General features: G+C 45.7%; 1 protein-coding gene across 2 annotated transcripts in view; it reads right to left on the bottom strand.

Annotated features, from left to right (window-relative positions):
• Positions 1–26109, bottom strand: part of atrn (attractin) — a 104093-nt gene that overhangs the window by 59613 nt on the left and 18371 nt on the right. For both annotated transcript variants that reach the window (XM_027274792.1, XM_027274791.1), the window contains exons 7-24: positions 24947–25037; positions 23317–23566; positions 22502–22685; positions 21387–21541; positions 17741–17825; positions 14445–14668; positions 12670–12791; positions 11728–11866; positions 11156–11337; positions 8661–8880; positions 7475–7660; positions 5740–5985; positions 5116–5253; positions 3786–3879; positions 3232–3284; positions 2013–2107; positions 725–803; positions 29–186 (exon numbers count right to left, since the gene is read on the bottom strand). In XM_027274792.1, the coding sequence (XP_027130593.1) occupies positions 29–186; positions 725–803; positions 2013–2107; positions 3232–3284; positions 3786–3879; positions 5116–5253; positions 5740–5985; positions 7475–7660; positions 8661–8880; positions 11156–11337; positions 11728–11866; positions 12670–12791; positions 14445–14668; positions 17741–17825; positions 21387–21541; positions 22502–22685; positions 23317–23566; positions 24947–25037 (2701 nt within the window). The remainder of the gene's footprint in view (positions 1–28; positions 187–724; positions 804–2012; positions 2108–3231; positions 3285–3785; positions 3880–5115; positions 5254–5739; positions 5986–7474; positions 7661–8660; positions 8881–11155; positions 11338–11727; positions 11867–12669; positions 12792–14444; positions 14669–17740; positions 17826–21386; positions 21542–22501; positions 22686–23316; positions 23567–24946; positions 25038–26109) is intronic.

Here is a 26109-nt window from a genome sequence, read left to right as displayed (position 1 = left end):
CAACGGAGTGCGGAGCACTGAAGCTTACTTGGATCTTAATGGGCCACGTAAAGTTGCTGACATAGACAAAGAATGTTATGTTCGGGTTGTTGCGGAAGTCAAAGTTCTCGTTGGAGAAGCTGTCCTTGAACTCCTTGATGTTGCTCCGAGAGACGATGGGGATCTCCTCCCCGGTCTGCGTGCCTGCTGGATGACAGAAAGCAGGAGTAGAAGGAGGAGGAGAAGGAGGAGGAGAAGGAGGAGGAGAAGTAAAGAATATGCAGGAGGAGATAAAAGAGCAGAGATGGGAGGAAGATTTTATATTACACATTTTATAACTTCACACTGCTCATTGGTTTATCTCCGTAACACAGGAACTCTAAGAAGCTTTTAACTGAATCATTTTTCATCCAGACAAGATAAACAAATCAAACCTGACAGCGCTTGCTGTGTGTGATTAGCTCAGGATACCGAAGATATTCTCCAACAATTAAAGTACAGCAGGAGGACGAGGAAGAGGAAGAGGACTTCTAACTTTATTAATACTGTTATTACGGAGTCAACATGAACTTTGTTTCATGTGTCTCTGCTGTGAAGACGCCGTGACAGGACGTCTGAGGACAGGACGGGTGAGAGCTGCCACCTGCTGCCTCCTCATGTCACTGTTAAGTTTCTTTTCATAACTGTGAAATCTTCATCAGCTTCTCTGAGTGTGTCAGCAGTGCCGTGGTGTGTCTGGACGTACCAGTGAAGCTCGTGGCCCAGGTGATGTTCAGGTTGAAGTTCTTGGAGGCGTTTATAAACATGTCGAGATCCCGGTTAGGCTGTGGACAGACAGAGACAGTCACCATCATGTCTATGCATCGACAGCTTCCACACATCATAGAGACGTGAAGTGGGAAGAGGATGGACCAGATATGTCTGTGTGTGTGTGTGTGTGTGTGTGTGTGTGTGTGTGTGTGTTTCTCTTTCGCTGCCTTAAACCAGTTTGCAGCTGTACAAACAGTCACTGTATTGCAGACTGGAGCAAATATGCACAGCTAATGGAAGCTGACCGGGCAAAACAAATGTTTGAACAGGACTCGATGATGAAGATGAGATGTATCAAAACACTGTAAGTACAGCTGGAACGTGTTATCAGCTTTGATAGTGTCAATTAAGACCTAATTAATGTTTACTGACTGACTGAGCGTCAGTTCATAAATTAAAGAGGCTGAACTGGGAACATTTAAAATACAAAGACGCATCGTGGTCGTAGTTTGTTCCCAGTTAAAAAAGCTTTGACGGGGGAGAAAGGAACCATCTGAATGTCTGATCCGATCGCTGAGCTTCGGTTGAGGCTCCACATGCTGCAGCCAGGTGAACAGGACTGGACATGAAACGTGTGTGTGAGCGAGTGTGTGATGAGTTCACACGATGACATCACACTGCAGACCGACGTCTACGGACCAGAGTGTGAAGTTCTGGTTAACGAGTGTGTTCTGTTTTACTCGTTTCATTTTGTTTGCCGGTTTTATTTTGTGTCTTATTATTTAGAAATGATCTTTATGTCATTGCATAACATGCTCTGATTGACCTCTTGTAATACTTCTTAATGATGTACTTTTATGTATCTTTTATGTACTCAGGACTCTCAGACTCAATGGGACTTTCCTTATGTAATAAAGATGATGGTTATGATAGAGCAGAGCTGAATAGTTTGCTGTTGTGTTTGCTGTTTCTCTCCCGTTAACCGGCTTCTAATGGAGCCGCTGCAGCGTTTTTCCTTTCACATTAAAATCTCTCTCGTTACCTTTGAAGATTTAAAACAATACGCTGAAACATTTTAAGTGCCACTTCGAATTGTTTCCTTTAATGTGTGTGGAAATCGTGTACGGTGAATTTGTGTGTGTGCGCGATGAAGCGTTCCTTCATGGGTTTGGGAAAGTCCTCAGAAGACAACAGCCGTCGTCATCTGCTGCTGACTGTACAATCTTTAATCCTAATAAAAGTGACAGCTGCTGTGACGGCGGGGCGCTCGCAGTCAGACGTACCTCCTCAGGTGTGGCCACGAAGTTGATGGCGGTGTAGTAGCGGTCGTCCTCCTGCGACAGGCTGAAGGTGAACTGGTAGTCGATGAGGAGAGTGTCTGTTTGAAGAGATCGAGCCGGCGGTGTGAGAGAGCGTGTGGAGGGGATTACAAAAGAAAAAGAAGAGCAGCTCGATTAGTCTGGTTTCAAAGTCACACAAGAACGTCTGCCAACCGCTGTGTGACGCTCACAGGTGGATTTCTAACTGTACGTCCCTTCACGTCACTGGAAAGCGATCAGATCTATCGCACAGATTCACATTAGATCTGTACTGTGAATACCAAACCAAGGATTTGAAGCATGAAACATAATTCACACGTTTTACTTGGACCAACAGCAGCAGACGCTCAGATTTAAGAAACTGGAACAATCCAAGATTTAAAACTTGTTGCTCTTTAATTTTCTGATAATCAGTCGACCAATTAGTCCGCAACCTGTGTCAGCACTAAACACTAATAACACGTGAGTGACAGTTAATAGGAATGGCGCGTCAGAAAAGACGGCATGGTCAGATGAAAACATTCAGCTCCACGGGCTCCATCTATCTCGGAGTAGGCTTGCCAGGATGTATCCTGATGTGGATCCGATGCTGTCAGGCTCCGGCTACCCTCAGCATATGTTCTGATACAGCCGTGGTCTTTAAATTCAGACACGTTCTTCATGTTTGACATAGCAGTATTTAGTGTGGCCCCGGCTGGGATGGTGTTTTCTAATGGCCAAAGACGACACGAGTCGAGTCAGTCATGACGTCATTCTAAAGTCGTCCATCGCGTACGACTTATTTTACATTCTTTCAATGATCAGAATTGGGAAATAACGAGGAAGTCCGATCTCTATTATTATATTTCAAACGAGTAATAACGAGCCGAGATGAATGTTCGGGGTGGACCGTCACTGCAGCAGGAAAAGAGAAAGACGTTCTTCAGAAGCTCGGCTGCATTATTTGAACATTTACTTTCATCTGCTTTCCACCTGCAACTTGTTAGGAAAAGAAAAAAAGCAGCAGTTCCTCCTCTGGCTCTTTAAAACATCAAACTACTCGAGACCTACTTTGATTTAAAAGCCATGTAACTGTCTCTGCATTGACCCGAACAAGTGAGAAGAGGAAGGCCTCACGGTGGTTTCTTAATGCGAGCCCCCTCCCCGTACTTTCACTGAAGCTGGTAATTGGAATTCCACTTACAGTAGCATGTTCCTTTGAGGGGGTTGCCTTGGTAACGATTCTCCACTTCACACCTGAAAAGAGACAAGAGACATGGTCGGCAGAGAAATGAGGCGAAACATGGGAGAGAGACAGCGAGAGGGAGGAGGACGAGGAGGACGAGGAGGAAGAAGAAGAGGGACAGTGAATTAGGACGATTTAATTAACACGCACACACACACACACACACACACACACACACACTGTGTCTGTTAGCGTACACTGAAAAGAACTCGTCACTCAGACGCCGTTTGTTTGTCTGTGTCCGTGACAGATGGTTCATCTCAAAAAGTCTACACGAGATTCTTCTGGTCGAAACACGAGTAAAGCTCCAGAGCTGTCTGTTTTTTACAAGCTCAAGATTTTGGTTTACTACAACTGATCTTCTATCCCTGTAACCTGCATGTCACCATCTAGTACAATACATGTATTGTGCATTGTCCCTGCTAAATAAACAATAAATCGACAGAACTTCAGTGTAGGAGGCTGAGATATGACTGCAACAAGAAAGGCAGGCAGAGTTCAGTGAGACTCACAGGTGGCAGCGATCTCCTTTGATGCCTTTCGTGGTGCAGAAGCACTTGCCGTTGTTGGGGTTGCACATGCTGGCGTGGCCGTTACACTTGCAGGCTGCACGAAAGACAAGAAACATGAAAACAGTTAAAAACGGTGATGATGATGTCTCAGTAGCTAAAATGAGCGACGCTCTGTGTAGAACAACTTTAAGTATTTGAACATCACGAAGCACCATCTTAAATAATGAAACAATGTCAGAGTACATTTGATTCAACATTTGATCTTTGTACTAAAAACACACTTTGGTGCACGCCGACACATTTCTGACAGAAGCTCTGAATGTCTCACATGTTCCCTGTTCACCTCACTAAACATCTGGGCTCATTGCTTCATCAAACTGCAGCGTGGTGACGATGTGACGAGCTGACTGCTCCGTTCAAAACACACAAAGTTGTTGTTGTTGTTGGCCAATGTGTCGATTTGTCCTGTGACCTGCCCTGTGCTCGGACGTGGACTACGTCAGATCAAGACTCTTCAATGCATCCTGTCACTGCACAAAGGCGACGGGCTCATTCTCCAGAGAAAGGTTCCGGAGTTTAGTTTCAGACTCAGATCTGTGCACAGACGTGATCCCAACTTAAATGCGACTCCTTCCCCCTCCAGAGGTGACTCTAACGTCCCCAGAGAGCGTTTCTGTGGCCGTCAACAGATGCTAAACGTCTGTTAGGGTTGGTGATTTTTGAGGACAGCTGGTGGAACGACGAGTCATATTCTAACTTAAATTCTATACGTGAGTTATCTTGATTATTTGTTCTTCTCACTCGCGCTCATAATTCTTCCCGAGTCTGACTGATTAATTAAAGAACACCGTGATCAGCTGTGACGTAAAACACGTTAACGTCCCCGCGGGGGGACTTTGCCGTGCAGCCAGGAGGCAGAAAATAAGACGCATAAACAACAAATGCATAATACTGACAAGATGAAGATATGCAGAGAGGCTGCTTTATTGATTGGCTGTCACTGATGGAGAACTGAGTTAATATATATTCCAGATGGAGACGTGGAAAAAAAAGAAGACATATCACAGAACATACAGCGTGGCTGGAAGACATTGGTAAACTAAATGAAGCTGTCGAAGGAACGGACGATTGATTTGTTGTCCGATTGACTGACTGTCAGTATTAGCCGTAGAGTGAAGTAAATCTTTAATATCCCACGGGGAGCTTTACTGTGCACCGAGGATTCAGGGAAATGGCCGATATAAAACTGAACTGTAAAACACTAGACAGGTTAAACGAAGCCGCGCGCAGACAGACCGACTGCTTGATTTAACGACCCGCGGATACTCACGCTGGCAGTTGCCCCCGTTGGTGGGATCTCCGTAGAAGCCGGAGATGCAGCTCTCGCAGTGTCGGCCGGTCGTCAGGTCCTCGCACTTCTCGCACACGCTGTCGTTGACACACTGGCTGTGACCGTTACACTGACAAGCTGCCAAAGAGTACACAAAGTTAGTTTTAAGAAAAACAGCCCCGGGCACAAACATGAAGGAATTTGTATGTTAATTTGCAAGTATAGAAAAAGTGATTTGCAGTCTGGGATCAGGATGAGTTGGTGCTGCACGTGTCTGATATTCTGGAGGCCTGTCAGCTGATTCACCACACTGACTTATTAAACAAAACAACTGCAGGTCATCAGCGTGTGTGTGTGTGTGTGTGTGTGTGTGTGTGTGTGTGTGTGTGTGTGTGTGCAAACATTCAGACTGAAGGAGCATCACTCATCATGACGAGAGTTATGACGTCTCAGCTCAGGTTTTAGATTTTTCTTTGTGTTTCATGAAATCCTGCATTAAGAAGCTGAACACGTGTTTGACAGAGATGCAGTCTGAGGTTGTATCCTGTGTTTTTGGAGCAGTCGACAAGTCACCATGTGCATTTTCGAATGAATCACGTCTCAGATTAGAATTCTTCCTCTTACCTGGGCAGTGGATGAACGACCAGTTATATTTGGCCTCGCCGGGGCACATGCTGGCATTGAGGGCCGGCTGGGGGCTGGCGGGCAGGCCGGGGAGGGTGGACGGTGCCGGCACGGAGGTCTGGAAGGGCCCGCGATACGAGCCCTCGATGCATTGGCCTTTGCCCGTGTTACTGGGATCCGTGCACCAACCGCAGCCCGGCTGGTCCAGACACTGGCCACATGTTCTGTACCCGGAGCAGTTCTCCGCTGCAGCAGAACACACAGTTAAAAAACTAAATATTACTGTCCATAACATTTCTGTTTGTGCATGATTGAAACAAAGGCTAAAAGGCGACCTGCGTCCCCTGCAGACTATTCTTCGTCCATCTGCGTCATGTGACCTGTAATGTGTTTTATCACATATCTACATCTTGTTACACGCCTGTGAGAAACACGCGTTTCCCCGTGTGGAACTAAAGTTTTCAATTAATCAAATAAACTGTTCTGTGAAACCCGAGTACAAATGTTAATGCTGCACATTCATAAATATTGAAGAGTGAGTTTGATTTTAGTCAGTAAGGTCCAAACGTTTTAATTAATAACACCCACAACACCTCAGCAGTAAATGGAGCTCATTCCTGAGCCTCGGTTGTCTCCACCTGCTCTCCGTAGATATTTGCCTGTATTTTAAAGCCCCTCGAGGGGTTTCCCTGCGTATGGCTGTAAGCAACAATTTGTACTTAATTGACCTGCCAGGTTAAATAAATGAAAATTGTTCTCTGCTGCGCCGTACGAAAACAAAGCACCAGCCGGAGACCGAGTTATCAAACTGCTAAACCAGATTATTAATCCCAGTCTCATTTACTGCAGGGCCACAGCTTAACGCGCGCGGCTAAATAAGGTGAGAAAAAAAAACATTTAAAGATTCTCATCACTTATTTTAAATGTTGCCGGTTTAAGTCTGTTGAAGATCACTCCAAGTGTTTGAGCACGGCGTGAGCCGACTTCAGATTTATGCTTCCTTCCACAGGCTGAAGCTGATGAACCCTTCCTGTGAAGCTGCTGCAACTTCATCAGAGGTTTGAAAAGCACGCTGCAACACTTCCAGGCACAAAGTGTTTTTCTGCGGCAGCAGCAGCAATTTGTTTGGAATAAATCGGCGACGTGTCATGAGAAATGCTGCAGGAGATCTGTGCACACTCAAAAGTCAACATTTCATGTATAATCAACGAGTTTCAACAGAAAGGTCTTTACACCGAGGTGTGATTATAGATTTAGAAGAATTCCAGACATCAACTTGTCGGCAGGAGAAGAGGGAAACGACTTGTTTTACTGCTCCATAACTTCCCAGGAAGTTTCCTTGAAAGCGAGTATATCATTTAGTTCTAATTATAGAGCGTGTCCTGAAAGAAAAGCTTCATTTCATTATTGGAAACTTAATCCTCCATATATGAAGATAAGTTTCACTTTATGTGCAGCGCCCCTGACTAAAAATAGAAACGAATCTCAGGCTCAGCTTTCCCTGAAATTACCAAATTATAGATTTTTTCCAAGACCTCTCTGAAAAAGAAAAAGTTTTTCTGGGTTTTCAAGGTCTGCGATCCCAGAGATCATCTCACATACTTTAGATTGCAACACTTGTGTAACCATAAACTCCTCAGGATTTTTAAATCTGTTAATTTCAGTCTACACACTCCTGCAAGCGCTGAATACCTTTTGTTTTGGATAGAGATGAATATAATGAACAGAGTCTTACGTGGACATGTGTTCATGGTGTACCACTCCATGCACTGTCCGAAGGGGAAGGAGGCGACGTAGGCGTTGGAGTCGACGCACTGCTTCATGTTGCTGCACCACATACACTCGGAGCTGCTGCTGGTGCACTCGCTGCAGGTGCTTCTCATGGCGCACGGCGTCCGGCACTGCTTAGCGCTGTGATTGGCTGAGGAACACATTCGACATTCATTCAGTCATTTCCAAGTACGAACGCTCAGATTTCCAGCAGCTGTCTGTCAGGAGGAGTGGAGCCTCCTCTGGTGGTGTTCGACCACAACAAACAAGACAGTACTACAGCTCATGCAAGAAAAAGAGGGTCACAAAGTTTATCCTCAAATACTTCATGTAAACTTCTGAAGAGTTCTGATGCCATGCAGCTGAAAGTCTGAGGCAACATTTTTATTAGGTTGCATAATAAACCTGAAGTTTATTTAGTGACTGAGGAAGAGTTCCACAAACAGTCCAGCTGCCCCAGACTTAAACCTTCTGGAGAAAGACGATCTGTATGACTGAGAAGCTTCACAGAATTAGGAAAAGATGTGTCTGCTGTAAACTGGTCACTGTTACATTAAAACTGATGGACTGCTCCTTTAACGTCAGCCAAATCTTCACTGAACTGACCTCAGACCAGACCAGACCAGATCAGATCAGCGAGCAGTGGAACTGAAAGCAGAAAACTGTGCAGAGAGAATTTCTCACGAGGTCGGGACAGAACACGTCTAAATATTTTACTTCTTCGCTCGACGATGCCGCGGTGCGGATGTTTTTCTGTTTCTGTCTTTGGCTCCTTTTGCCACGTTACCTTTGCATGTCATGAAAGATTTTTCAGCGTTCAAAGTGGAGTCTGACATTTCTCTGATCCAGCTCAAGGCAGGAATTTAAGATCACCTAATCGGACGGTGACAAAATCAAAAGACAGAAATCGAGTTTGATCTCAGCGTCAGAAGTTTGTAAAAGCTTCGATTGGAGGAAGCACAGGAGATAATTACAAATGCTGCTCGTTTAGAAACTGACCCTGGCCTTCACTTTCATGTACTTACTGTTTGGTGCTCATGTATTCAGGTGAGTTTGTACTGTAGGGGCTGAAAATTAACATTCAACACATTGTGAGATAACTTTCTTTTCTACAGGTTAATGGTAAATGGTTAATGGCATTGTGAACCCACCCGGTCGTTCACACAGGCTGCCGTTCACCGGGTTGATGCAGGTCTGTGCTTTCAGCCCGCTGGACGCCGGCTCGGCCAGGTAACCGCAGAACCCGGCGTCACTCGGCTCGCCGGGCAGCCACTGCAGGGTGGTGTTGGTGAAGGGCGACATGTCCTCCCAGCACCAGTACGACACGTTGATTTTCCGGAGTCCCACCCAGGGCGTCACCATGGTTTTGTACTGCAAACACACACACACACACACACACACACACACACACACACACACACACAGCAGTGTGTCAAAGTCAAGACAAGGACTTCACACGTTGTTTTTTCTGTAAATCAGCCTTATAAAAGGGAAACCTTTAAATATCAAACTAACCAGCTGTAAACCGTCTTACTGCACTGTAACATGACTCTGAGCTCTGTATCGTACCCAGGTTGAAAAATATATTAGTTTCCTTTCAATCATCCGTGATAATAAAAGAAAAACACTTATGAACTGGGTGGGGTGTGGTCAGGTTAAGATCTTGATCTGGTTTTTGGAAGAAATCAACTTTTTCTGGTTGTAAGCGACAAAAAAGAACAATATTTAATGTGCACAGACGTAAAATCGCCCGGGCTGACTGAGCGGCAATAAAAGCAGCTTTACGTCACTTGATTCGGGAGGCTCTGTTATCCATCCCATCTCTAATCAATGGCCATGCTGTTGCAGCGGTAGTAAACAAAGAGAGCTCGATCTCTCGCAGACGTGGGTCGAATCGCCGCTCCATCGAGATTTAATTGCATTTCTTGGATGGATTGATCCTGTCTGGAAATAGTTGGAACTGCTAAACAGCACAAACAGTGTCGATATAACACGGCAGGGAGACGCGTGGAGCGTGTTTCAGCATTTTATCGTTGATCCGTTTGAATACAGGTTTTATTTCTTCTTTAGCTCTGAGCACAAACTGACCAACTGAATTCAGACCGACTGGGGAAATGAACAAATTCATTAGTGTGGATGGACACTCTGCGTTTACAGCCCGGCAAATGTTTTTGTCTCCAACATTACAAACACCACGCAGTGACTCCAGGCTCTTTGTAGCACCATAAGTGGCTTATATTTTGTGCATGGATGCTTTCAGTGAGGGATGACAGTGTTTTTCTGCCTCCTGGGTGATCTACACAAACACTAAAGCAGGACTGCAGCTGGAGATGACTCCATGTTTCATTTAAGTGCAGACGGGAGCTGCGCTCTCTCGCAGTGCTTTTGACACATTCGGGGTTATGTAACGCTCTTCAGTGAACTCCGGTTCAGACACATGCTGAAATATTTAGACACATTTAGCTGTGATCAGGCGATAACCTGGCTCCTAAAAACATTTTTCCCCCATCAGCTTGAAAAATAGAGACTGCGTCTTTCTCAGCAAAAGTTTGTAGTTTTTGTGGAGGCCATCAGGGCTGCATTTTATTACCCATTAGAGTGTTGCTGATTTCATTTGTGTCTATTGTTTAGTGCATAAAATATAAGCAGGCGCTGACAGACAGTATAAAGAACGGACGGTGTATGCGTGACGTCACCCACAGGTTTATGAAGAATATATGAATAAATCAGCAAAGACCTGGATCATCGTTGGACCTCAGGTGGACTTAATGACGCCAAACAAACCATCTGATCATCTTTTAGGTTTAATTCAGACTGTTACTACATTAATATTTGAACTAATGCACACATGTATAAGCTCATGTTGGGTCACAACATCTTCAAAAACAAATGTATTCAGGATTCCCGCAGCTCCTCTCAGAACCAGTCCAGACGTACAAACGGTGCATTTACTGTGCATGTTGTACGAAGCGAGGATTAAAGCCATCACTGTAACGTCGCCATCACTCACACGTCTAACCTGTAGATATGTGACCTGCATCTGATGATCTAAAGAGCGGCTTTGTGGTGGTTAGTCGATTGCTGGGATAGATTTCTGCGTATTTGCTCTAATGGAGCGAGTAAGAGATGTCTGAGCGCTGAGGAAAGATTCGGTTAATGGAAGATTGGCTTCACGCTCGCTGGGCCAAATATTACAGACAAAAAAGATCCAATGTCTGAAAAGAGGGCAGCACAAAACAAAGACGAGGTGCACTACAGTCGAGTTTCTGTTCATAAATCAGACAAAGACGGTTTCTTTGTGCACAGTTGTAGTTTTCTTCCTCGGATCAGTGTCAGGTCTTGCTGGATTCTGTTTTATCTGAACAAATGAAGCTCTGAACATCTGTCAGAGAACAGTTTATCAGTATTCATTTAGCTGCTTCATAATCTTCAGTCTTGATGTGATCTTCATGTTGTAATCATCAAGTTTATCTCCACCACTCTGTGTGTATCTCAAGTGTTATCAATATCTTTTTTGTTGCTGGTGTGACGACCCAATTTCCCCGAGGAGAAGATTCAAGTTTCTCTAATCTGATAATTAATTCCCAGAACAGACCACCCCACTCCCCCGTCCTCCCCCGTCCTCCACACTTGTCCTCGTACTCACCAGCACGCTCATAATCTGCAGCTCCTTCAGCACAAAGTCCACCTTCTTCTGCGTGGTCAGCGAGGCCAGGACGGCGTTGTGGCTCCTGCAGGCCAGCTTGGCGTTGTCGTACGAGTCCTTTGCCGTGATGAACTTGAGGCAGGAGTTGCCCACCAGATGCCAACTTTCACCGCACACGTTTTCTGGAATGGATGGATGGAGCAGAAGATGTTGGAGGGTCAAGAGGGTGGATGAATCTAAAGGTCAAGCGCCTGCAGCATTTGATTTCCGACAACCGAGCGAACAAAACATCACAGCGACATGAAGTTACAGAAGAGAGTATATAACGACAAAGTCCAGGGATCAGTGATGTGCAGAGTCCGTGCTTTTCCATCAATATTTGGTGCATGATTTACTGCCAATGCATCAGAAATGTGTGAGCAAATTGTTACAATTAATAAGATAGATGACCAAATTAAGTTTTCCTGTGTATGTAGTTGATGTGCGATGAGTGTGTAATGGTTTTATTTCCGTGACCCTGAGGCGGTTACAGATACTAGGTGGATGGATGGTTTTATGTGCAGCACAGTTACCCGGCAGTGAGATGCATTCCTGGTTGCGAGGTTCCCACTGACAGTTCTGGTCCACGGCGCAGCTCTTGCAGCTGGTTTTCTTGTTGCACACGTAGGACGGGTTGTCCTTGGGACAAGCTTCGAACTCCCCGATGGACCCCTGAAAATAACAGGCGACATTTTTTTATTTTTACATTTTATGCTGCATATTTAATTCTGAACAGAATTTTATAAAGAGGACGCAGCAACGAGATTTTCACTGGAAAAGATTGAAAACGTGTTTGCGCACAAAATGAGAAAAAAAGATTTGATCACGAGTATGAGATTAGCAAATAATTACAGTCACACAGACTGACCCTTATTAACGAAATATTTTAGAGACAAGTGGAGATAAAAGGCTGGAGGAGACACACGAACTGTCTCTGGGTGTCAGACTGCATCTAAATAAGCAGAGATTTAATCACAGATTGACAAATCAGATGCGTGTCGGAAACAAGAACATGCCTCATCAGTACTTCATCTAATCATTCCTCAAATTTGACATGTCCCGATTTATAAGGTGCAATAACTCAGGGAGGAAATGAAAGGAAGGTTAATCACAACAATGTTTGCTGCACTGGAAACGGCTACAGGAACCGACGGTGTCTGAGCATTCATCATGCTCTGCTCCAAAGAGCCCATGGCTGTTCAAAATTACAAGGAGACTAATTATTCATGAGTCATAATAAGTCTTAAAATTACATTCCAACTTACATGATGAGAAAAAGTTATGCACTGGTCTGTTTTGTTGCAGAGCATCAGAACTTTTTAAACTACTGTACTCCATCAGGACGGAGGCAAACAGAGGTGGTGACGTCTGCATATGCAGCTAAGCCAAACTTTAGTCTCCCTTTGATTTGAAATCTTAATAATCAACGACCATTCTAACTCAGCATGGTCAGCGGGGTCAGGTTGTCGTCTCACCGCAGCAGAGGTGCAGTTGCTTCCCAGAGACACACACTGGCCTGAACACCACTGGCAGCCGTTGGTGTTGGCCGTGCAGCTGTAGCAGTCCGTGTACTGGTCACACCTCTCGTTATCAGCGTCTGCAACACATTTTTGGACAACAGCACACTGTGAAAATAACTCCCGTACAAGTCAGAGTCATGCACAGTCAATACATGTTATCAAAGAGAAGACACACTCCTCACAATTTAACGTTAATGCCTAAAATGAAAGCACAGAGGATTTATTCAGTTCTTCACTTCTAAGAAGGAGAACAGGAACACAACAATAAAACATGAGCAATAACAGAACATGAAGACGTGATACAGCGGCTACAACAGACCCTGCAGAACGTTGATCTACAGCAGGAGCGCTCCGACATTTCAAAGGCATGATCACCTTCAGTCTTCAGTCGTGTACGAGGGACAGCCAGTAAGCCCTTTAGTGACCTCTGTGATGTACGGGCAGAGCATATCACAGATGTATTCTGGTGTCTGACCCTGCAGAGCTCTGCACGTGACAACAAGAACTTGATGTGAAGCCAGTGCAAAGCAGAAAACACAGGAGTGGCCTGACTGAGGCAGGTGAGCAGGGAGCTACAATAATAAAGATATAAAAGTGTGAATTATCATTTATAGTTCAGGTTGTGATGTAACTGTTCTTGTTTGTTTGGCGATGTTTCAAGAACGGGTGAGTGAATTTATCTGACGTTCAAAGAGCATGGCCTGATCCAAAACAGAGATTTCTAAGAGAAAACTGATGCAGTGCATCGAGCGATCTTTGGAGCTCTGCAATCAGCGATGAGCACCTCAGTGTGTATTTCTTATATGGCAGCTGAAGTCATCCTAAAACTGCCGTGCACTGCAGATCAGTCTAGCTGGACTCGAGCTTTTCTTCTGGGGAAACTGGGGCAGGGTGAGTGCAGACAGCAGTGGAGCTGCTACTAAATGTGCCTGAAAGAAATTCCAGGGCGCTTCTGCAGACGCCGACACTGGAAAATGAGACCGGCCGCGATGGAGAATCTTTTTGTGACAAATGGCGAGCGGCAAACAGAAGAGAATCCTCAGCGGGAAGCAGAGAGACCTGCATGAACTGCCCCCGATGATTACCACTCCCTGTCCTCTGACACACACACACACACACACACACACACACACACACACACACACACACACACACACACACACACTCTCAGAGGGCAGTAGGACTTGAGAACTGGGTCAGACTGGGATTTAAAAAAAAAGAAAAAATACTAACTTGTAAAATATAGTGAAATCTTTTTATAGGACACACTGATGCAGCACACACACACACACACACACACACACACACACACACACACACACACACACTCAGCTGTCATGTAAAGGCTGCAGCCAACAATCATCAAGCTGTTTCTGGAAACAAATATCGATTCGCCGATGACACCGGCACAGGAAAGGTGTCCTTTTTTTGTCCTTTTTTGTCTCTGGGCACTGAACGCCAACATTTCAGAGCTTCAACTATTTTCATTATTGATTCATCTGCTGCACATTTGGATCAATTATTTCATCATTTCTGTTTAGAAAAACCTTGAAAATTAAAGAACAAGGTCGAACTTTCTCACACACATACAGAAGCGACAGCAGCGGGCAGGTTCTCTTGACGTACACAGATTCTGTTTAAAACTTCACTAACAGTTCTGTTTGCAGACCAGGAGACCTCAGAGTGCCACAAACACAAAGGAGCTCTGCAGAGACGGCGGTGTCACCTACATGATCGTGTGTTACAGGACGCCGACAGCTGCTGCGGTTCGCTTCCCACAGCGTTGCTCTCCCAGGGCAGGCAGGTCGCCTGGCTGCTGTTCCAGACGCACTGGATCCCGGGCCAGGCCTGGTTGCAGGAGGCCGGGCTGGAGAAGGCCGAGCAGCTGGGCGAGGTGTACATGAGGACGTCACTAAGCAGCAGGCTGTTGAAGCCGCCGAACACGTACATCACACTGTAAGACAGAGGAAAGAAGATGTCAGAGGGCCGCGGGGGAAAGGTGTGACAGGAGGGAAGGGATTGAGGAAGTAAGACGAGGCGATTTCTGCCTCGACCTTTAGTGAGAGCCAGAGAGGCTTAGTCCGAGAGCTTTCCTCGACTCCGGACTTCAGCCCAGAGAGGCTTAGTCCGAGAGCTTTCCTCGACTCCGGACTTCAGCCTCACGAGTCTGCTAAACCCTCAACAAGCGCCCTCTTCCTGTGTGGACGGACCTGACAGACCCTCGCTGTGTGTGTGTGTGTGTGTGTGTGTGCAAGGGTCGAGGGCATTTCTGAACATCTTTCTCCGCTGGCCTCTGTTCAGCTGCTGGGATTAATGTGTGCGTGTGCGGCTGCTGGCGGCGGCTGAGCGGGGTGGATGGGTAATTTGCAGCGGTCTGATCGAGAGTCGCCTCGGATCACAGAGGGCACACTTCAAACCGTTCGCTCTGGACGTCCTGCTGAGCACACGGAGCAGCAGGACGACGAGGAGAATGAGAGAGAGCACATGAAAAGATCTGAGACGCTGAAAAGAAAAATGATTTTTTTTCTCTTCTAAAATCGTCGTTTTGAAGTCTGCGTCTGTTAATATACAGACGAGAATGGAATGCTTTTTATGGAAAGAAAACATTATTATATTATTATTACATTAAAAAATGTTTTCCCAGAAAGAATAAATATGCTATGAGCAGTTTCCATGGAGACTTCTTCAAATGAAAAGAGACAGACAGAGACAGCCTCCTCTAAGCTGTTTGTCTGTGTACACTGGATCTGTCAATCAAATCAAACTGTAATTAATACAGAAACAATGATGAACGAGAGAACAGATGAGTGGATGAGTTCTGAAAATGATAATTATAGAAAAAACCTTAAAAAATAACTTATAGCACGGCACAGAAGAATCACTTAAAGGATAGTTTAGGTGTTTTGAAGTGTCTCAGGTCCCTTTGATGCAGAAATGCAGAAACTTTTGGTAGAGATGTGAAGAAAGTCGCACAGGAGTCGAGGCGAATTCAAAAAAGGAAGACTGCTCCACATTCTGGGAGGCCCTGACAGCAAACACACTCCTCTCTCTCTTCTTTAGTTTTAAGTCTAGACCAGAGGATTACTGGCAGAGATTTGTAGCAGCATCTGAGGCTGCTTTTCGGTACACATGAAAAAATCAATGTTAAAGTCAGACCTTGGAGCGCTTTAAAAGTCTGAAACCTTAAAAATCAATTCTAAAATCACCCAGAGGCCGATGCAAAGAGGGTATAATCGGGGTCACAGTACTGCGGGTGATTCTCATTTATTTATGAATGTTTACTTTTGCAACGTTCAAACTAAAACTCACCCACAGCTCAACCTTCTTCCATCACTGCGGCCGTCTGAAGAACTCCTGAGCGTGTTTTTGTCTTATTTTCTGTTTTGTTTGTTCTTATTTTTTTCATTTGAAAGTGTGAAAATAAAGCTCGGCATCGCTCCTCTAAGCTCGTTGAATCTGAATCGGATCAATGCATGAACGGACTCTTAATTGCTCCTCGGGAACAGGAGTCATCATCAGTGGAGGATTGACTCAAACAGGGCCGGTGATTCATGTTTAGATTTTATGCGTTCTCTACAACAGGATGTATAATTTAATATGGATCGCTGTGTCTTGCTCTGCTGCCGGTGCAGATAATACTTACAGATGAGTCATCCCTTCTGGTCGCAGCACCGTCCCCATCACGATCTACTCGTATCGCAGACTAATAATGAAATGTCATGTATGAATGCACAAAAGATTATTTTCTGAGGTAACCAGGTTTGGCTTTCTGTCAGCGATGGTGCTCCTCTGTCAGCTGTGCTCCACTCCGAGTGCTGCTGACATTTACTTTAGAATATTTATAGTAAGATTTTTTTTCTCCTCAGCTCAGCGTGGTGATTTCTCGTCTTGATCTATATTCTGTTTTATAAAATGATTCATGCAACAGTCGATCATGAAGTTTAATCAAAACTGATGAGCGCTATAAAGTTTGAAAATCATAAAGATCGCAGCATGTAGACGTCGATTTTCATTTTATCTTATTCTAGTCTCAGCCTTGAGTTTTAGATTTTTACTTTAGCCCTCCATGATGAGCTTCACTTCAGTTTAGTTTAATATCATCGACATCATCCAGGTCCCAGCAGCAGCTGATCTCACTGCCTAGTCCAGCAGCAGTCAGCCCAGCTCGGCGTCTGTCTTTCAGCCTTTTATTTCACCAAGCTCTCACCAACCACTAAAAGTCAGTCCCACATTTACTCTTGTCCGGCGGCTTCTTGCTCGCTCACTCTCTCCTTTTCTCTTCTTAGCTTCCTCCGTCAGCGTCCTCTTCACTCTCTGCTCCAGCCCGGGTACATGGCCTGCTTGCCCGACTCTGGTTTGGGCCCAACCCTGACACTTCCATGTGCTCAGTGCTCTGAGCTCACAGACTGTTAGGGTTTACTTTCTCAGATGTGATTATAGTCTGTGCGTGTGTGTGCAGCTTGCAGACTGGTTCTACACTCGGGATGTGATCATGAATAAAAGAAACACTCCAAAAGGTCCCATAATGTAAAACCTATTCAATTCATCTGATGCGGAAACACACAGAGCATGTTTGTATGACATATTCCATTTCAATGTGTCTTTAAATACCATGCGTGCATAATTAAAGGTGTGTGGGCCCCGGGGGGAATAAAATCTGCCACTCTGGTTTGCATGCACTTGAGAAACAAGGTTACCCAGAGAAATCAGGTTAAGACAATCTGAACATGTCTCTGTGCTCTGCTGTAACGGCACGTACTCCAACAGTGGTGATATATGGACGGAGGACAGGATAAGTGCTGCTCCTGTGGAGCCGCCATTCTTCCCTCATGTGGTGTTTTGATGGTGGAGGTGGCTTCAGTCTGGTTTCTCTTTGGATGTGAGCTGGGCCTGAAAACATCCTCCTCCTCTTCGTCTGTGGTGCAAACACTGGCTCCCCCTGATGCTCTGAGCTGAGCACTCACCTGATTACACGTCAGCGCAGCAGTTACACAGTTACACGTCTGAAACAAAGAAAAGTTCGTACCTGTCGTGGAATACTGCCGAGTGTCCGAAGCGATTGACGTCATGGTAGAGGTCCGGGCGAGGCAGCACTGTCCACTCGTCGCATGCTGCAATGAGAAGAAGACACAGAGGTCAAAGTGTTGACCTGCTCCCACATATTCAATCATATCAGCTGCTGCAAATTCGGCTGACATGCCACGGGTGGTTAAGCGAGACCTTTAACAGCTCATATCCTTGTGTCAATCAGTGAGTCAGCCGGGAAGGTGTCCTTGTCCGAGAAAAGCGAGCGCCTGACAGCTACAGGAGCGTCAATCACCGCCCGGGAAAAACGCAGCCAGGCACGCGTGTCTGTGACGTGAAGAAATACAGCACGCGCAGCTGTAATGTGTGATTTCATGTGTGGCCTTCAGCGTTCACAGCAGGTACCTCCTGAAAAGTGAGGTTAATCTGCTCTGTTGATCTCATTTTCAGGCTGTCATACAGCTTCTCAGCGTTCATTAGACTGACGTGTAGGCAGGCCCCGGGCTGGATGTCGACCTGTGGCCTGTGTGACTGACTACAGATGATGTCGTCGTGTTTTATTTAGTTTGGTTATCTGCAAATGTTAAAAGCTGAACGTTTGATGGGAGACTTCAGAGGACAGGGGTTCAGTACGGACCGGGTTCGCTCACATTACAGCTGTTGGGGTGTTTAATGCTCTGTGAGGTTGGAGGTTTGTTGTATTTTATTCTCCTGGGAGCCCTGTGGACTCCTGACGTTATCATTGTTCCAATGCCAGTTCAATGGGTAAACATAAGAGCTTAAATCCAGTCGACATGTGACCCAGATGTCAGGATGTGGTGACCTCTAAACCATGCAGTCAAAGCTGACTGAGTGAAGAGATGAACACACTGGACGTGCTGATGGATTCCTGCTCCAGCAGTGTGTGACAGCTTACACCGTCAGGAGTGTGTACCAACAACCCAAACAAACAGCAACAACAGAACTGTGAAGCTGAAAGTCAAATCAGCTGGAGCACACAGCAGAGACTGCAGTACATCACCTTCAGTCAGAACAATGCAGTGCAAGTCATCACGACCTCCCCGAGGAGAGGAGCGGCGTCTGAGCGAGAGAGAGGGAGCGCCACGTTCACGGGCAGACGCTGCCCTCTGCTGCCGTGCGGCGGCACTGCAGGCTGCGAGGATTTATTATGACACCATCTTCCAATGTCAGGACGGCGGACGGCCCTTAAATTCTACGCTCTAATTGAGTTCAGCTTGTTAAGGAGGGGCGATTAGTCCTCGACGCGCAGCCCATCTAGACTGTAATTACCAGACAATTACAGAGCTGCTGCTGCTGACACCGACCCTGCAGCTGGCTGCTGTGTGTGTGTGTGTGTGTGTGTGTGTGTGTGGAGGGGTGGAGGGGTGGTGAGGAACTACTAGTCTTTTCTGTCCAATCACAAAATCATATAGAGGACGAGGAGGAGGGAGTGAGGTCAGCGCTGAGGGAGGGAAAAACAAAAACTTTAATTTCCAAAAGATGGAAACTCTCCGGGGAAATCATGAAAACAATTTGTTTCCAGCGGCGGGAGCGTGAGACGAGTCTCGTTGTGCCAATCAAGTGAAGGTAAATGTATAAATGGGACACGTGGCACCTCTATATGTTGCTGCACCAACATCTGTCCCTGACACGGCTCCAATAAGCTGGTTTCAGCCCCAACATGAAATTCTCATGAACAAAAGCTGGTTGCACAGGAGAGGGGAGGGTTGGGGGCGCCTGTGCCCCTGAGATTGTAATTTCACTGCCTGTCAATCATCTCGGTAATGACACAGAAAAAGTGAATATCCTGGGGCCGTTCTGTGGCCTGTAGGGAATTCTCCCTCCCATCCAGACAGACTGAAGCCTCCCATTAATGAGCAGCTTACGACAGCGACAGGAAGGAGGCCGACTCCATTTACAACAACGTTTGCAGGACGGGGACGTCAGTATGGCGTCTGACGAAGCTTCTATCAGACACATCAGACACGAGATTATAATTAGAATCATGACAATCAGCTTTCTGTCATATTTAACTTACAAACAGAGACAGAGAAAGTGTTTTCTGTCCCACGCTGTGCTTCTTCATCACATGGGGGAGGCTCTCTGCTGTCGAGCAGCTACGTAACACAAACTGAGTATGTTGTTTAATGGTGCAAAAGAAGGAGAGCACAAGAATAAACATGAGACACACCAGTGTGGCTGAGCTTTGATCACTCTGCAGCCATCTTCACCCCGACATCCTCGAGGAGGAGTCAGGTGAAGCCGTGCAGCTCGAGGGGATGTTCCACTGTCAATCCCCCCTGAAGAACCGACTCTTTCATGGAACGAGTGTGAAGAAAACACAGACGGTTGGTACTATTCTGGGACGCGCTTCATGCCATGACTTGCTGACAGCAGCACCGAACACCTGAACATCTCATCCCAGAACCCGCTGGCATTAACCTGCTGCTATAAGCTCCACACGTCACACATCTCGACGAGTTCTGCAGGGATTCACACAGATTATCAGTATTGACGTTCAGTCAGGTGCTTTAACACAGAACTAGGAGAAATATTGGACCGGCCTTCACACACAGATATCTTTAATGATCCTCGCTTTGCTGCTATACAATAATAAAGAACAATTCATCTGTTCATTTAGCAGAGATCTGTGGGCGGGGAGAGAGAAAAGCAAAGACAGCGCTCTGGACGGTCCAAACTGTCGTGCATTAAGTTCGCAGATTGCAGGTCAGGCGACGCTGATTGGACGTCAGGTCGTAAAAAATAAACAAAATCTTCTGAATCACCGAGAGACCAACAGTGACTCTTTAGTCCCAAAAACTAAAATGATCACTTATTTGTCACTGAAACTAGTTTCTGAAAAGTCAGAGACTAGTTTCAAATATCATGACATGCTGCAGCATTAAGATTTCCATTAATTGGAACGAAGGTCCCGGTTGTCCACACACTTCTGACCATGCTCTGTGTGTGTTTTGTATGATGGGTGGGCTTGAATCCAAACTGGAACTGAACTGGAGTTTTGATTAACTCCAGTTGGGTTTGTGTTGGAGCGTCATTCCAAACTCCAGGTCAGTGATCTGGATTCATCTCTGCAGACAAACACGAGCGAGCAGCTTTCCAGCAAAGAAGATTACTATGCACAGAGATGAGCCATGAATAACAAAAACAAGAAGCTTCCAACAGACAAACACTGCGCTTCACATCTTCTATCCAGGGAAATGCTGAGACATATTGAATGTGTTCTGTATGGAAATATTACAAATGTGAGGATGCAAACTGCCGCGCTGCTGCTGGAAGATTTAAGGCGGTATTACTCGGAGTATTATGCATGAAAAGAAGCTGCAGTTTACCGCTTGTGTACATCGAGTTGTGACATTTGACCTTCTCTTGCTCCGTTCGAGCAGCTCAGTGTCCGACAACAAAACACTGCAGTTGTACTGAGCAGCTCCCAGGTGTGTGTGTGAGTGTGTGTGTGTGTGTGTGTGTGTGTGTGTGAGAGTGTGTGAATGCAAAGTAGCTCGGTGGAGGAAAAAAAGAAAAGAAGGTGCATGCTTAGCAGAAAAACCCTGAGTGAGGCTGAGAAAGCAAACTGCAGGAGCTGCTGCTGCTGCTCCCAGACTGTGTGTGTGTGTGTGTGTGTTACTGACCCAGACTGTAGGCCAGGAAGTCTGAGGAGAAGCACTTGGCACCGTTGCTCATTGATGTGTCGTTGTGGGTGTTTCCTCCGAACACCAGCATCGTCCCGCTCACTATCACCGCTGTGTGGAGGTAACGGAAGAAGCCGCTGTCTCTCAGAACAGTCCTGCACACACACACACACACAAACACACAAACACACACACACACACACACGCACACACAAACACACACACACACGCACACACACACACACAGGTCGAACTCCTTTTTGTCAGCTGATCTGATAAAATCAAAGTCTAAATCTTTTTGAAATGTTCACAGTCGACTCTGAGAGTTAGTTACTGCTTTATCAAATCATGCTGTCAATGATTTGTCAGTGAGACAGTGAGGAGTTCAGCATTTTGTTAATGAGCTATGACACTCTTCTTGCTTGTGACCTCTTAATGCAGCGTGTGTCCGACTTTAAAACAGATCAGAGTTCAGTTTTAGTGACATAAACGTCATAAATCAGTTTCCCAACGTATTTTTCATCCATGCAGCCAAAGTGTTCATCACAGTGTGCAGGTCGACGGGCAAAACAAACTGATTTTCTAGTTCTTAATTTTGAAGATATTTAGAAAAACTGTATGTAACTAAAAACTTAAACACTGTATTTTGATATTTCATCAACTGACGCTGCACAATATCCCAGCAGCAGTAAACTGCCCCGAAACACTGAATGTACAAACTGGAACACCTGAAGGGTTTAAGACGCATTCTCAACTGAAGCACACCTGCTGAACAAGGATCACTCCAGACTTAAGAGGTTTGCTTTTCATTCATCAGGAGACGGCTATTTATATTGTTCCAGGACATTTATTTCATTTAACGCTGGAGTCTGCCTGTTTATGCCCCAAACTGGGATAATGCAACATTTTTCAGTGACTTGAGATTTGAACTGTGTTCTATGGATCATTCTAAAACTATACTGGGAACACTATTAACTGAATGACTGATGCATGGAGACATAGAAATATTCTTATGTTCCAGGTAATGACTCCACAGCGCAGCAGGAGGTCTTTTGTTAACTTCCTATCGTAGAAACAAATCAGTCACCAGACACGAGCAGTAAAGCCCGCCTCACCATTTCCTCTTGTCCACGTCGAACTTGTACAGGTCTCCAGCCAGGCCATACTTGTTGGCACTGAAGGCCTTGTAGCCACCGTGGATGTAGATGGCTCTGGTTCCGGGGTCGAAAACACTGCTGTGTCCGTATCCGCCCTGGACCAGAGCCCCGTCTGTGGACACCATGTTCCACGTGTTCTTGGCTGTGGAGAGGCACACAAACAGGTTTTAGCTGGCTTCACTTCCTGAGAGGTGTTTCATTATATCACAAGAACATGCAGGGGAAGCACAGTTACATCAACGAAGGTCTCAAGGTGTTTTTGCAGAGTTTAGTTTTCAGTCCCAGCGGGATGTAGAGGAGGCAATTACAGCTTAACTCAGTTTACAGCGTTTTATTAGTCAGAGAGCCGATACCAAGCTTTGTGTTATTGTTCCTAGAATGCATTACCAGTACAAAAGCAGCCTCGGACTTTAGTGGCCATCATTCAGGAAATGATAATAACCAAATTACTTCCATTTGTGAGCAAATAGGAGATGCACTCTCGTCCAGCAGGTTAATTCATCCCATTTTCCCGGACTGATTGGCTTTTCGAAGACAATGAGACCTCTAAATTAGGTTTGGCCGCACGCCAACGAGGTCGGCGGATTAGATGAACACACCACCAGAGTCTGAAGCTCATTAGCGTCATCTTAGTGGCCAGTGTTAATTTCCCATTGTTATAAACTGATAGGCTTAGGCACTAACACCCAGGACAAGTGATCAGTTAAAAGGGAGCAGCTAAAGGTCGGAGGCATCGCTCAAAGACACGTGTGATCCGTCTCTCTACAACGTACCGATGTTGTACTCCTGCACCTGGCTGATGTAACCGTACAGAGGACAGTGTCCGAACAGAACCAGCATGATGGGACTGGCCCCCTCCTGGACGGGAGGGACAATGTGGGCCGAGTGTCCCACCACAGCGTACTGCTCCTTGGCCCGGGGGCTCAGGAGGACCCAGGTCTGGTTCTGGATGTGGAAAACCCACAGCTGGCTGGACACGTTTCCAGTGGAGTCGATCTTTCCTCCGTACATGTAGATCTTCCCCTAGAAAAAACAAAGACAGGCAGGATGAGATTCTCCCAGAACATTGATGAAATAAGTAAACAGGCTAAAAACGTTTCAAAAAGTTTGAATCGTTGAACGTGATTGGTCCATGTTGGTCCAGAGGAGGACCAGCCTGCTGCAGCTACCCTGTGGTCATCACAAAGCAGCAGTCTAATGAAAAGCTAAAAAACACACATGGGGATTATCGGAGGAATAAAATCCTGAGTGCCGATGACCTTCGGTCTGTCCTTGAGTTTAATAACAGCGCTTTATTACGACCGCTGAAAGAGCCGAAGACGACGTGGAGGTCAGACAGAAAAACATCTCCTGATATTAAGAACCCATCCTTCCTGTTGTCTTGATTTCATATTGAAGCAGGAAGATGGAGAATTCCCTTGTGCACTTCATAATATAAGCAGAATACATAATTATCCATCCATTATCTCCGTCAGGGTCACGGTGGGCTGGAGCGTATCCCAGCTGACTTTGGGCGAGAAGCGGGCTCGCAAGCTCAACACAGATAGAATTATTTAATTTATCAGGAGAAGCTGCAGTGAGATTAAAAATCACCTGTACAAGAGACACCTGAGAACATGACTGAGGTCTTCACTGTCAACAAACCTGCAGAAAACTGAACATACTGCTGTGTCTGCAGTCAAATCCATGAACGGTTTACCATCGTCGTGTGAATAACATCAGTTATGTGTATTTATTATGTACAGAGCTGCCCTCGTCATTGTCTGTCATGTGGCATTGTGGGTATCTCAGCCTGTGTTTGCACGCTGTGTACTCGACTTCTGGATCTTAACTCAAAACATAATAAAAAAAATGAATTTTCTGGATCCATGTAAGATACAGAGACAGCTTTGTTTCATAAATGCTTCATTTCCAGGATGACAGACGGATTTTCAGCGTTCATAAACCATGAAGGAGACTTACATCAGTTCTGTTCAGCTCTGATTTGATTTCAGATTCGTCTTGCGAGCGCCACATTGACTTACAAGACACATTCGTGGGCTCTGATGCAATTTGAGCTGCAGAGTGTTTGTAATGCACAAACCGGGTTCTCCCAAACCGCAGAGCTGAGCAGACAGAGTGCGTCTTCCTCTGAATCCTCTTCGCTCTCATTTATTATTCCATCAGCGGCTCCTAACAGTCTTTCTGGCTGAGAAGAAACTGCTTCATCACTTGCACTGCAGCACATCAAAACCCACAGATGTATATATTGGTTCCAGACAACACACAGACAGTTCTGAATGTTTCTGCCGGTGTCTGTGTCTTTGTTAGTTTTGTTTATATCACACTGAGATGGCAGAAACTAAGATGCCTGGGAAGTTCTCTGTAAATATTCATAGCAGAGCTGCATTTCTCTTCACGTACCTCATGCAGAGCCAGTGAGTGGCCATATCGTGGTGTGACAGTGTTGACGGACGGGTCGAGGCTCAGCCAGCTCTTGTTACCGAGGTTATACCTGCAGAGAGAGAACAGAGAGGGGTGACGATGATGAGAGACACTCTGCAGGGAAGATTTATGTATACGAGTACATCCTGATCACTTTATGTCAAAATACTTTTTAAAAACTGTTCAGTCAAGATTCCCTTAACCCAGACAGACACAGACGGAGCCTGCGGGGAACTCGTAACTTCGTCTATCTTCCAATAAAAGTCAGTAAGATGTAGGGGAACGTTCACATAACGTTAGGTAACTGGGGGGGGTACGGTGCCTTGCTCAAGAGCACCTCGGCCGTGGCAAGGCAGCTGTCAGTTCACCTTTCCAATCTTCGAGCAGTCAGAGCGGGATCGAACCTCCAACTTTCGGGTTATTGGACAACTCTACCACTGAGCCACGGCCGCCCGTGGATACAGCACTCAGAGTCCACACATGTCGCAGCAGCTCACACCACGGATGTGATGTTTAAACTTGGACTGGAAAATCTAAACGGTCTCTTAAACGGCAGTGAAGAAACACTGCAGCCAATAAAAGACCTGATATTCAGACATACTGGAATATAAAACATCACACGGCACGAGTAGTAAGGATTGACGAGCGTGGTGTGTCCAAAAAACTGCTCTCCAGCTTTTTATTTAACAGACAGAAAGACGTGGCAGCGGCATCGATCTTATTTCATTCTTTTACATTAAAGGACACATGCACACACATTTCTGTAAAAATGAGCCTCTCAGCCGGCTGGCTAATTTTCAACCACAGTCCCTCGCGAGGTGTTTGCAAATCTACAATCTGATGTGCTAACTGCCTCCACACCCAAACTGTTGTAACGAGGTCAGCAAGAACCGTCCAAAGTCTAAAACATCTGAACATCAAAAGGGGAAAAAAAAAGGAAATGCCTGAGCTGCAGCGCTGCTCCTAAAATATCTGTTACAATGCAACCACGTCAGGACCAAGCTAAACATTTACACACAACAAGTAGTTTGTGTAGAGTTGGCAGAACGCTCCTTTACAGCCTCGTATGAAGCCATGAGCAGATAACAAGACGGGCCTGGCTGGAAAGCCATGAAACCAAAATATGAGCCGAGGGAATAAGT

This window comes from Larimichthys crocea, chromosome XXIV (assembly GCF_000972845.2).
Source record: "Larimichthys crocea isolate SSNF chromosome XXIV, L_crocea_2.0, whole genome shotgun sequence".
NCBI classification, from domain to species: Eukaryota; Metazoa; Chordata; class Actinopteri; family Sciaenidae; genus Larimichthys; species Larimichthys crocea.
Note: the sequence above shows the minus strand (reverse complement) of the source record. Positions and strands in the feature narration are given on the sequence as shown.